The sequence below is a fragment of the Typopeltis vanoorti genome, chromosome 4, assembly GCF_054136105.1.
Source record: "Typopeltis vanoorti isolate ZY-2024b chromosome 4, IOZ_Tvanoo_1.0, whole genome shotgun sequence".
Classification (NCBI taxonomy): Eukaryota; Metazoa; Arthropoda; class Arachnida; order Uropygi; family Thelyphonidae; genus Typopeltis; species Typopeltis vanoorti.
This window is the reverse complement of record NC_143552.1, coordinates 95,618,687-95,632,272: the sequence shown is the minus strand read 5'-3', so window position 1 is coordinate 95,632,272 and position 13,586 is coordinate 95,618,687. Positions and strand designations below refer to the sequence as shown.

General features: G+C 32.8%; 1 protein-coding gene across 1 annotated transcript in view; it reads left to right on the top strand.

Moving 5' to 3' along the window:
• Nucleotides 1-13,586, top strand: part of LOC150107511 (nucleolar protein 4-like) — a 151,706-nt gene that overhangs the window by 97,131 nt on the left and 40,989 nt on the right. The window contains exon 3 of the mRNA XM_090392118.1: nucleotides 4,574-4,711. Within this exon, the coding sequence (XP_090248244.1) occupies nucleotides 4,574-4,711 (138 nt within the window). The remainder of the gene's footprint in view (nucleotides 1-4,573; nucleotides 4,712-13,586) is intronic.

Below are 13,586 nucleotides of genomic sequence, written 5' to 3'. Positions count from 1 at the left end.
ATAAATCATTAATACGTTATTAACTACTATTTTTGTATAAATTGAAAACATTTTATTTCACTTATACTGCCCTTATATTACTTAGAGTTTTATTGAGTAATTTCAAGAACCACTGGTATCTGACGATCTTGTCTCCCTCTCTCTCTCTCTGCTATAATTTCATTCAAACAGAATGGTGCCAAAATGGTATAGAAACTACAAAACTAATGTTTGTTTACATAATATAAGATTTAATTTATTTTAGTTTATGGGTTTATTTAAAATTCTTATTAAAATAAATAACTTTTTTTTTTAGTATTTTAATTACAAAGCCTATTGAATCGATATCGAACCTTCATAGTGTAGTTGCATTTTGGTTATTTTCGAAACATCTGCATATGAATCCCCCTCTGCCATCATAAGGGTTTTGCAAATGAAAACCATCAAAGGAAACAGATATTGGCAGACAGCAAACTGTTGTGATTGCATTAACCGTTCTGTCATGGTATAAATTCTGTGCATAAAAAGCCGCGTTAATTGGTGACAGCCATTATACCCAGCATGCTAAAGCAAACATTTTTTTTCTCCAAGTAGGTTTCAAAAATATATAATTTAATTATATATATAATTTTGTATATATATAATAAATATATATAATTTTGTTATCCTATTGAACATATAGAATGTTATATTTCTTCAAAGTAAAAAAAATCAAAATTTATATAAATCCTAAAGATCATTTCGTTCCACAAAAGGTGCAGGGAAAACTCATTTACTATTGAAAATCAAGACGTAGACGTGTTTCTACCCATCTTCATTTCTTCAGGTGATTTGTGGACTTACAGAAAATACGTCAGACAACCGCTGTAATTTCTTAGCGTTAGGTGGCGTCATTATTGGGTGAGATAGTGAGTTCTACTATCTTTTTTTCGTGAATCATGGGATTAAAATCTGAATTTTATGGATTTAAAAAAGCACTTGACCTGCTTCAAAACATCTTTAATTCGAGAGGTGACTGAAAAATCCTACAAGAAGTTCCACTACAACGACTAGAATTGAACCAGTAAATGTAGTTTTACGACTCTATCAACATAGAAGTTTTCACGAGAATTTTTAGGTCCCCAATAAGCAACATAGAAGTATAATTTTCTAATATGTGCAATAAAAATTCCTAAAAGGAATCCAATATCTCTTATTCGGAGCTAAACAAATCATTTATATCACTACATATATATATGTATAAATATATATATATATATATATATATATATATATATATATATATATATATATATATATATATATATTGTGTGTGTGTGTGTGTGTGTGTGTCACTTTAAATTTTTCATTCCCCAAAATACATAAACCAACCTGCCTGTGAACTGGCCTCATAGACTTAACTGCTTTCGGCGATAAGAGGAGATAGTTCAATTCTGTTTTGCTGGGACAAAATAAGCAGAACAGGTTTCTTGTTCATACTTTGCGAAATTAAAATTCTTAAGAGTTTCTTTGACTGCAGTTTCTGCCAACAGTTTAGCGTATCATTTACTGTTTTGCTGTGTGGTCAGTTTCTAGTAATATGCAAGAGCAGTGGGTTCGGTTCTTAATTGGTTGCAGATTAAGCATCCCACTGCATGGGAGGAATATTTTGAAAGACGTGATTAGGTGAAACCAACCCTTGATTATTTAGCAAGCAATATTTGTTGCTTGCTGGATTAAATCCTGGTTGGTTTCCTGCTGAAAGGAAAAGTTTTTTCGGCTTGATTCAGTTGTTATTACATTATGGATACTCCGGATACTTCATATTTCGTTAAAAAAAATCCTTAACGAGCCTTAAAATTTATGTAATTGAGAATAAGCACTCTTTATATATATATATATTCGATCTTGAAGCAACTTTGAATCGAACTCCCCCCCCCCTCCCATTCTCAAGTTAGCAATCGTTTGAGTTTTGTTTCTCATTATACACTGGGTACTTTTTAATTATAAATTTAATTATTCAAGGTCTGGTATTGATTGTTAATTTCCTAATAATTTTAATAATTTTCACAAATTAAAGAATTTGTGCAACGCTTTCCAAAGCATTTGCTGGTGTTTAGAATGACCAGTGTTGTCATCTCATCAAATATGAATTTTTTATGGATAAATCTGAGATTGCGGTAGAAAAGACTTCCTCAAGAAATCCCAGTTTTAAGTCCAACAAAGAAAAGAATAACATGAGCGTATACGCAATTCATAGAGTACATTAATGCCTATTTTCCTCCCTGCTAATGTAAATCAACAACAGGTGATATTTAATAAATTAACTACTTTTTACTCGTGTAGTATTCATACGCTTTACTCTTCTTAAGTGGTTATCTGACGACGCTTACACGTTTAAAATTCATCTTCGAATTGTTTAGAATAATTCTTTTCTGCTTACTTCTTGTTATTTGCAAGCAAATGGAAGTACACACTTTTAAGTACAGCTTACTTTCCTGCAGAATTATACAAAAGCGAGGCTGTGCATATTCTACTTTAAAGATAGCTTTTCTCACAAAGTAATTTTCATATTGTGGTGTCCATGCACCGCACGTCCTTCTGTGAAATTTTTGTAGTGCGTTTTCTACATAAAGTTATACAAACTATGTGTATTAAAAACGGCAAACATTAAAAAAAAGTGCTGCATCCGCAGTCTCAAGATTTGCTGAAAAGATAAAGGGAGAACCCTTTTATTCCAAGTACTTTTTAAAATCGTTAAGTTCACAGGTTTCTTGAGCTTTTATTGGTTTTTATGAATAATCTTCATAAAAACGTTTGTGATTGGTTCAAGAATGGTTGGAAAATTACACAAGAATTCGTTTGCATTCAATAATGAAAAAAAGCCCACTGCAGATAGCAAATTCTCTTTTCGCAATACTTTTGTAAAAATCTTTTCATTCTGCCGCGTTACGTCAGTGATTTACAGCCAAAACGAAATCATAAGTCATAGCAACCCCCAAACTAGACGACAAACCCATAACAGGACGTAGACCACTGCATGCTTGTTCACTGTAGACAAATTTTGATGGCGATGTATCGAAATAACTTGTATTTAATCAATAACTTTAAATCGATTAGCTTTTATTAATCTTTTAAAATATTATCATAAAACAGTTTCTTCCTTCGTTTTTAGATGCTGGTATATTTTAACGGTCTCAATTTTCTATTGGATAGATATACAGAAAACGCCCGTCCCTTCCTTTATGAAGTTTTTTTGCTGTTTTTATTTAATTCTTGAATTAATAATGCTTCCTCTTCCATCACAACGAGAAGCTTTCGAACATAGTTTGATCTACTCATGGTCCGCTTCGCTTGCTTTACTTTGCATGATATATTAACTCATTCTGATCATCTAATAAATCTGTCATGTAATAGACTGTAATAGAATATTTTAAGTTTCACACCTTTCTTCTTCGTGGCTCACTGAAATACAGCATTTGGGAAATTTTTATATGGCTTTAAATATTAAACACTACATTAACTAGAAAAAAAGCTAGCGGTTGTAGCTGTTGAAAATTTAAACCTAAAAATGAAGCAACTGAAAAGATAAAGTTATTTTATTAAGATCTACTTTTTATTAGTTTATTATCATCTTATCTTTTACTTGGAATCGAATTGGAAGATTAAAAAGCTAATTGGACTGATATTACTGGGGAAATCGAAGTGATAAGGATTTAAAATATAGCACTTTCAAATTCGGATCGATGACTGATCAGTGAGGAAGATGTCTCAAATTTACCGCCTGTGCTTGGTCAGATGTAATATGTGGATTACTAATATAGTTGTGATAATTAATTAATTACCGTGTGGTGATACAGCGTTCCCACTTTTTACGGGAGTTCACGGTGCCATCTAGTCCCCCCAAATTTTATCCGGGCTCTGGAACCGGCATAGCCTGACGAATCAGACCTATGGCTGGGTCAGCATTCCTGACTGTAATCCGTGTGTATCCTCGGACTTTGCCTGCTTGTGGGATGAAAAACCCCAGATAAACTGGCGGGAAAAACCCTGCTGTCCCTTATCAAAACATAATCCTTTTACGAAAGTTTACCTGTTTTCTTTTTATACGCTCTAAAATTTCGATAGTCTGTCTTCAGGATCACTCACCAAAATATCCAAATCATTACGCGCAACTGCATTCTCCCTTCGATTCCCAGACCGACCCTCTTATTATTATATTAGTTGGGGGGTAAGATAAAGCATCTATAAATTTTATATAGAAAACACCTACTTCTGCATGAATGAAATCTTTAGTTCCTTTAACTTTTTAAGAATGGTGTACAAACATGCTTTTATAACACCAAAAGCTGTAAAATATATTCTATTTATGTTCTTGAGTTATAGATTAAACTGCTATTCCCTTTGCATTTGCTATCTTCTTGATCTTGTTTTACCTTATTATGTTGTTTAGCCTGTCTTCTTTGTTTGATTAATGGTAGAAGGGATGACAATAGGTATAATATCATATGTAATAAGGTTAGATATATCTAGTTAACATTCTAAAAGTCTATAAATATTAACGTACTGGGATTCCTCTTCATATAAAAGCTGTTTTGTTTTTAATTTATTTTAGCCTGGCAATGGGAAAGAAGACACTGTGTATAAAAAGGTGGCCGTTGTGGAAAACTTCTTTGATATTATTTACGAAGTGCACGTGGAGATGGATGGAAGAGGCGGCAAACATGCGGGACAAAAGAGAACGTACAAAGCGGTAAGTGCACTTTCTATTTTATCTTCGTCAAATGATACACATTACAAATAGGTTTATAACATGAGTTGACTAGATAGCGAATCTTATGCATAATAAATAAATTAATGCAAGTTGTAGTCAAACACAATAGTTCGATGTTTGTTGTGATTTGTGACAAGCTTGAATCAGCAAAATGCGGAAGTTGCTAGGAACTAGAAAATAAAACACAGTCCGAAGTAATTCTATTTTCCATACATGAAGTACTGGTGACGAACGAAATAATCATGGAAGTCAAATTATAGATGAAATCATTTAATAAATGGATATGAGACAAATCCATTTATTTGAAAAAAAAAGTTAGTTTGTTAATAAATGCAATTAATGGAAATTTACATCTTACCCTAATTTCAATTATTTGAATTGATCAGTTACTGGCGTAAGCAGGGTTCTCGTTTATAAAACAGTGAACTTTGAACCCGCAAAGAGAAAAAATATCTATAATATCGCATTTCTTGTAATTGCGCCTTTTTTACTCATGGTTATCCCATGCTCAAGCTTTAACTCCTATTTTTTATTATTTTTTTAGTTCACATAACAGTATCAGAATGATTTCAACAGTAAATATCCAAATCTTGTTTTCGTTCTGATAACGGCGTCGAAGTACAGAAGAAAAAAAAAAGTGCTACGTTTTTGCACTGCGACTCTTAACAACACAGAAAACCTGGAAATTCGTAAGGTCTGATGTTATGTGATGAACTTTAAAATATCCTTCAGTTATCACTGGTCAAAAAGAACACGCAATTTTTATAAGGCACGCCTCGTGTTTCCACAAATCTCACTACTAATTTTTCTGATCGTGCGAGCGCGCAAACACAGAAAACTGGACTTTTTTAATTTTTATTTATTTGGCAAGAAGTCGGTTGACATGCTGTCTATAATTATTGTAATAAATAAAAAATTGCAACACGAATTACACCAGGAATGAAACACTATATGACGCTTTTATTATTTTTTTAAATTTAATTATTTCTAACAAGTATTTGACAGAATTACAGATGGTATTATTAGTGACAAATACGAATTCTATATGTCAGTGCCTCTCAGAAAAAAGTCACACTCTTTTAAGTTTAGAGTTCCTGCTGTTTTTAATTTCGTTTCATTACGAAATGAATTAAATGGCTCAATCATGATTAAAATTAAATAGGAGACACATAAGTCAGTTGTCAAATTAGTGAAAACATGGATATGTGAAGAAAAAAGTTGTACGTGCGAAATCATCGTTTGTTGATGATTGTTAATGTATACTTTCATTTTCTGTTTTGTGTGTAACATTCACATTAGTTTCCTGTGATTTTTCCTCTTTGACATTTTTTTTTAAATCCTGTTTTCTTTTCTTCTCAAAATATCATCAAAAGATTCCTCCAGGTGATATCAAAGTGACTAAGAATAATTAAATATGAAAGCAATTAAGTAAAAGAAATGACTGGTATTTACGAATTTTGGCCAAATACAAAAACATTTTTGCTTGTTTGTTATCTAAATGTATTGCACTAATGTCATATAAACATTATTGCAATACATGTTGCTCATTATTGCAATACATGTTGCTCATTATGGTTATTTATAAATATGGATCATAAACTGCAAACTTCATATTCACAATTTTTTAAAAAAAATTAAATATAACAAACGTTTATTACAAAATCAAAAAACTGGAAGGGAAGTGTGACTCTTCTTAGCTGGCTACGGTTGTCAATATTCTAGTAGAAAAAAAGATTTCTAAAAGATTAATTAATGAAGGAATTCTTAGCTGCTCTCTCTCTCTCTCTCTCTCTCTCTGCATTTGCTAAAACTATAGTAATGAATTTTGTTACGCACTGTTTTATTTGCCGAAAAAAAGGAGAAAAATGAAAACTTTCAGGACAAGGTAAATGAAGTGCTGTTCCTGAAATGCAATTTGAAACATGTTTCGCCACAAAGGACTAACTGTAACGTCTGTTTAACTGATACTTTCAAGGTACTACTCATCCATTATATAAAAAAAAGCATTTGAAGAAGTGTGAAATTGTCCTAACTGCTTATCCTTTAATTGCATTTCTAACAACTTATATCGGATGTGTCATCGCATAGCTATCCCTTACAGTTAGTACTCCATGTTAATTAATTGATCCGGTCTTATATTTCTGCTATCATTACCTTTCCCATCCAATATTTAATTAGCTCTCTGAAAAACCACGCAGCTAAACACACTTCAACTCCAGGAATCCTAAGGAATGTAGAACTGACTCTGGCACTATGCCAGTTCGTGGAGCTACGAAAGAAATTAGAGGACTTTTAAAGCACTCAAGAAACCCTAGAGGGATTAACATAGAGTATAAGTGTGAACCATCTATACAGCATTTTTTTTTATTTTCTCTTACTATTGCTGGCGGGAAATTTCCCCACTGGGCTCAAACCTTAAGAAATAACCTTCTTTTTGACTGTTTATTTGATTGTCATTCTCTATAACTTCCTCTCTTTTTTTTTTTTTGCAACGATGATTGCATATGTATCTTTCTTGCTCATTCTCTCTCTCTCTCTCTCGTCAGTTATCAGTTTTATTTTCCCTCTCACTTTTTTTTTCCAAAATCAAATGGCGGTAATCTTTCCATTAGAAAGGTTACTTTTTTAGATATGGAACACAGTTATGAAATACAAAATGAAAATTCACCAATTTTGTTGGGAAGTCATCCAATTCTCCTTGCCAAGTAAACGTGTTATTGCTTCACTAAACGAATGCTACAATTTTTATCAAATTCTATACATTTCTGTCGCTTTTTAGAATTGTGTACAAAAAAAAATTCTAGTACACCCCTAGTACATCCCTTAGGGATGTAGAAAGAACTCTACCCAGAAGTTAACATGCATATTAAATTGCACTAACATTGTGAAATACATTTATTGCACCTTACTTTATATATAAAGGGTTTTTATAAATTATTGACCCATGTGAAAATAAAAACAGTTATGTAGTTTAATTTTGGGCTATTTTCTCCCAAGACCATAGCAGTGTAATATAAACTTATTCTGACCATTAAGTAGCTAGTACACAGTACACCCTACTATGTACTAACTACTTATATATAAGCTAGTACACCCCTAGGGATGTACTAGGGGTGTACTAGCTTAGTATATATACAAATACAACTCGCGTTCAGAAGGATATTCTCTACATACTTTCAGATAAGAAAAAAGCACTTTGCATGAGCACATTTTTCTTGGGCCCTTTCTTGTACCATTACCTGTGAAAGACTGATGGCTAAAATATCTGAATTCCTCTATAGAAATATTTTATATGCTATTCAAGGACACGTGCTTTTCCGTAAAGTGTTTTACTAACAGATACCATAACTGAATGCTTAAATTGAGCGCTTCATTAACCGATTAGTATCAGAGTTGCAGTAAAAACTTTGTCCACAGTAGCGTTTCTCCTTTGGTTTAGTGGCTGTTTTTTTACTTATTGATCAGTTGATTTGTTGAGAAGCGACCACAAATTTCATAAAATTTGTGGTCTAAAGAAATAACGAACTATTAAATATACTAATATCCCGGTATTAAAACCGGGATCTTTCAAAGTAAAATGACCAGTTTCATCATCATTATGTTTAATACCGATATATCCTTTATAATCTGTTCCGGTCTCATTTTTAATCTAATAACTTCTTTTGATCTACTCGGCCTTCTTTTCCCAATTGTTTTTATTTCATTAATTCTTTTGAATATCGAGTGTTGGCCATTCGATTTACATGTTTCATCTATTTTTCTTTATAATTGTTTAGTTTTTCTTCTACTGATTTCGTTTTTAGTTCTTTTAAAATATATTCATTCCTTTTTTGTTTAATAATGTGTATTTTCTATTCTTTTGAATCTCATTTCACTTGTTTTTATTCTTATTTATTTATTGGCCATATTTAGCTGCTATATACAATGTAGGTACGGCAAGTATTGTATTTTTTAAACGTACTTCTTTTTGTACAAGAATAACATTAAAAGTTCTGTTTTTAAACTTCTATATTAAACGATGCGTTTCTAAATTAAATTCTTATCTTTCTCTCTATTTTTTTCATGCATTGAATATTTATTCTTTTCTTTTTTTTTCGAAACTTATAAAAGCAAATCTTCCATATGAATTATCTTAGTATTACTGTATTTAAAAGCCACTACTAACCCTATTTGAGAGCCCGTACATGTTTCTGATTAAGAGATTGCACTAACGTCACAGCAGTTTCCAGCTAACTAGTCCTCACCACAGACCAACCGGAAACTGAAATAGCCAGAATTCGTGCTTGAGAGTTTTACTTTATAAGTGATCTACTAGTCGATGAAATAGCAGTAATTAATAATACTTCTTCTCATCACAGACCCAAGAGGATTCTAGTGATAAATAGCACTTGGAAATATGCAAGGGCCGTGAAGTCGAATCCAAAACATTAATAATAAACAAATATATAGACTCTAAAAAAGAATTTGTTTTTAAGTAGTTCAAGTTCAAGACAATTCGTAGGGATGTCCCTTAGTTTCTAAAATCTCGACAACATTCGACTATAGTCGAAACTATAGTAGTCGACTAAAGTCTTGGAAACTATAGTTTCCAAGTCTTTTGAATAATAGCGGATATTTATTATCACCCTTTTTAATTATTTAAAATTTACTTTATATCTTTACCAAAAACAAGCCGTTATAATACAAGTTGTTGCTCTTTAACTTTTGAATTTGTAAATTATTAATTGTTTTCATAATTCTATGATTAAAGATTAAAAGTAGAAATGTAATATGAAAAATATAAAAGAAAGTGTAATATGAAGCAATGTCTTAAGAAAATTAAGAAAACAAAAAATCTGAACGCGCCTCCTGAAATTTCTCAGTGGGAATATACAAAACCTTATTCTTTGGGAAATTTAATTTTCTCTTCACAGGTAATATTAGTCTTCATCGATTCATTCTGTCAATAAAACCAAAAACAAAATGTTCATCTATTTGAGAATTATTCACTTTTTATGGAAGTATTAAACTCTCTTTACAAACATCATCGAATTGAAGGCCGAGCTATAAATCCAGTGAGAATTTAAATACAGATTTCCGTAGGATGAAAAGGATTTAGTTTATTTCCGATTAACATTTGATAAAACATCTCCAACCAGGCAGCAGTGAGGAAACGATAATTTTTAAGTATCCACCAACTTCCGATAACAGTAATTCTGTTTGCCGTTTCAAAACGAAAGCCGATATTACACTGCTACAAATAATAAGCTGAAACAACGCCTTAATGACGAAAATTGACTTAGGCCCTTCTTGTCATTTATGGACTCTTTGGAGCTTAATGCCCTGTTCATCGACCCACATGAACAACAACCGTTTCTTTACCTACAGTAGCAAAGGAAAAAAAAAAGGAAGTGTTTCTTTCGATTTTGTTTTTTTTTAATCGAAGTAGTAGCTAGTTGATTGTTTCTCCTAAAGAAAGCTGTACGGTTTGCAATGTAACTTTTGTCAGAACCAGCATCTTGAAAAGAACATTAAGAAACGGAAAATGCAAATGCTATTTACCTTTCTTGAAACAATAAAATTAAACGCGTGTTATTTAATTAAAGCGTTTAAATTCATGAATCTTCTGCACCGAGTACCTGACGTCTCCTACCGGATCAAAAAAAAAAGCCCATATAAGTAATGAAGTGACCAATGAAATGAAAAGACTGACATCGAGTTAATACTTTATTGACAATGTATCCATCACCTACCTGTTTGAAATTAAACTTTTTATATGATAATTTTATTCGTGGTTCAAAACAATAACGCACTAGTCCTTGAATAGATTAAGAATAAACATGTCACGATTTCAAGTTACGAATAAGCAAACTGGTGGTCTCCGACTGGCGATAAAAATTATTTGCTAGCTAATGATATTCAGAAATATTTTTGCCGCCATGGGAATTTGAATCTACAGCTTGTGGGTTGGAAAGCATAGATACCCTCCACCGGACTATCCTGGATGGAAATTATATCAACTTTTAGACAAAGTTTGTAAATGAAGTCTCTATTACTAGATTCTTTCACAGATTTAGAGTACCTCAAATTAAAATAATACAGCATCGCTGCTGCATTAAAATTGAAATAATACTGCATTCTCGAACTTAGAATTTATCACTACACTGCATGGCTTCTAAAGTTGTTTCAGATTTTCTGGGATTTAAAAAAATGCATAGGACTAAAGGAAGTATATGAAACGGAGTCTTGTTGCTATGCATCAGGACTAATTTTCAATGCTCTTCCCCCTTCCACAAAAATGTTCGGCAAACGTTTTGATAGCTTGTGGGTTGGCTTTGATAGCTTGAAACAATATGGGATGTAATATCCCTTAACTTAAATAAGTTTTGATAGCATTTATTTATTACTGACCAGAACACTGAACGCTTATATCATAACATTTCCAGAGTAAAAGTAGCGTCTGGTTTTCTTTGAGATTTAGTTCTTCTCCTGGTTCATACTGCATGATGTTAATGTGCATTTAGTTGTGGCAACTTTTTCCAAAGAGATCTTGATAAATATATGTGTAGGAAATATAACATAAAGTAAATGTCAAAATACTGAAGGAAACACTTTCCTACATATCATTCAGAAAATAGTTCTATAATGAAAATTAATCTAAACTATCAGTTAAGATTAATTTATTAAATAAAAATGCCTTAAAATATCAATTAAAAATGAATTAAGCTTACGATAAAGATCAAGCATTCACTGAAATATTTGGACCTTATATCACTCAATATCTACCCTATATGTATAAAATGATAAGCCTTTTTATGTCACGTTTTTTGAAACGTTTTGAAACTCAGGGGCTACCCTGAGGTGTCGAGTCTTCAAAATTCGAGTCATCAGAATTCAAGGAGAACCGGCCTACCAGTCAGGAACTCGAGGAGGTTGGGCGCCGTAGGTTACAGGGGGGGGTTTTCCCCTCCTAGTTGTGAATATAAATTTGTTATTCGCCTTACCTTGTTTTAGATTTCTTCTAATATAAGTTGTCGCTTTTTTGTCTTCCATTGTGAAGTCCGCATAAGAATGCGAAGTACGTGACATCGTCATATCAGGCAAATGTTGATTAAAACACAAAAACACAGCTACAAACACGGTCATGTTTATCCACTCCAGTTAACAACGGTGGCTAGGAATCATCGAATTTTGAAGTAAAATTGAAGATAATCCTATATTTTCTGTATTTGTACTCAATTTTTATGCTGCTTTTAGGAGAAGCTTTATTAGTATAGAACTCAGCACAAAACACCTCATTTAAAGTTTTGAACGACCCATGCCAGAAGTACTTTTCGACACAGAAAATGCGATATTCTAGTTTCCAATTAGGCTTTGTTTCTAGTATATCCAAGGGCATGGTCTGAAATATTAAAAAAAATGCAACTATTTTTAAAAGTAAATATTTAAATGGAGCTTGATTTTTTTTGGGGGGGGGGGTCGCGCATTAATATATATATTAAATGAATGCTTCATTAGGAAACTCTGATGAATATGAACTGTAATGACTGCAGAAAGAAACGTTAATGGTTTTGAATAATAAACCAGAAATGAAACTCGACCCGTCAACAATGCGACGATCCTTAATACGAACTTTTCAACTGAATCCGAGTATGAGTTATCCGATCTCATATGAAGATGGGAGGATATTTCGTCTAAAAAAGAGGTGGACTGGCCACAGAACAAACACAGTTAGCAGGCATAGTAGCCTTCTAGCCTTAGTCGCTTTTGCAGTAATTCTAATTAAACCAAAATTCTGAAACTTAGAATATTGGTGAGAGTTGTTCCATCAAGAACCATAGTTACTAACTAGAAAATATAGATTTATGCCAATTTGAATAATGGTTTATAATAATGGTTTATATTTATGCTATTTCATGAGTCAGCCGTTTGTTACCAGGTTCATGAGAGCTCCAACTCCAGTTAGATTAATCGATTCAATAGGTAGCTTAATTTGAGTCGACTAAGTAAATTTACTTAATAGGTGTACAACCCATCGCATCTCAAGCTGTGTATTCATAGTGTTTGATTAAAATTTACTTTACATGTTTTTAAACTCACAAAAGAAGGCAAACCAGCCAGAAGAACGCATCCACTTTATGGACATGATACATTGGCCTCAAAGCGTGACAGCCACTCCGGAAGTAATTGCAGATAATCACAAATGAATTGCAAATTTCCATAACCAGTTTCTCTCAAATATGCTGATTTTTTCATATGCAGTAAATTTTTGCAACGTTCTTGTTATGCTAATGTTTCATTCAGTAAAGAATGGTTTCAAAGAAGCAGATAGTAATAAGTAATAAATTATTGCTTTTGGAATTTGTTTTTACTAATTCGGGGCCATGTCATTGTTTTCTAAGGCATATCCTCAAGAGGTGCGCGCTGTTAGTCTAGTGGCTATGCGCTTCGCAACCATATGCCTGGGGAAGGAGTGTCCTAGGTTCGATTCCCGTCGGTGACGTGAGGAGCTTAAGGATCTGCTTCAGCCATAGCCAAGTTGGCCGGTCTTGAGCGTGGACAGCAGGGTTTTTTCCACCAGTTTATCTGGGGGTTTTCATCCCGCAAACAGACAAACCGGCCTCGTGAACACACATAGGCTACAGTCAAAAAATATAGCACGGCAAGGAAGGCAACAGGAAACCACTATGCACAAATGAAATTTATGTCATTTCCCTAGATGGTGGCTTATATAGCTGCCCCTAAACAGCCCAGAGGCTATAACCACAGAACACAACATCCTCAAGAGATGCATCACATTTTATGCCAGTCCAATATAATTAAACTGTTGTTTTTTTTTCCAAGCCGGTCTGTTATATGTCAGTTCTGATTTGAT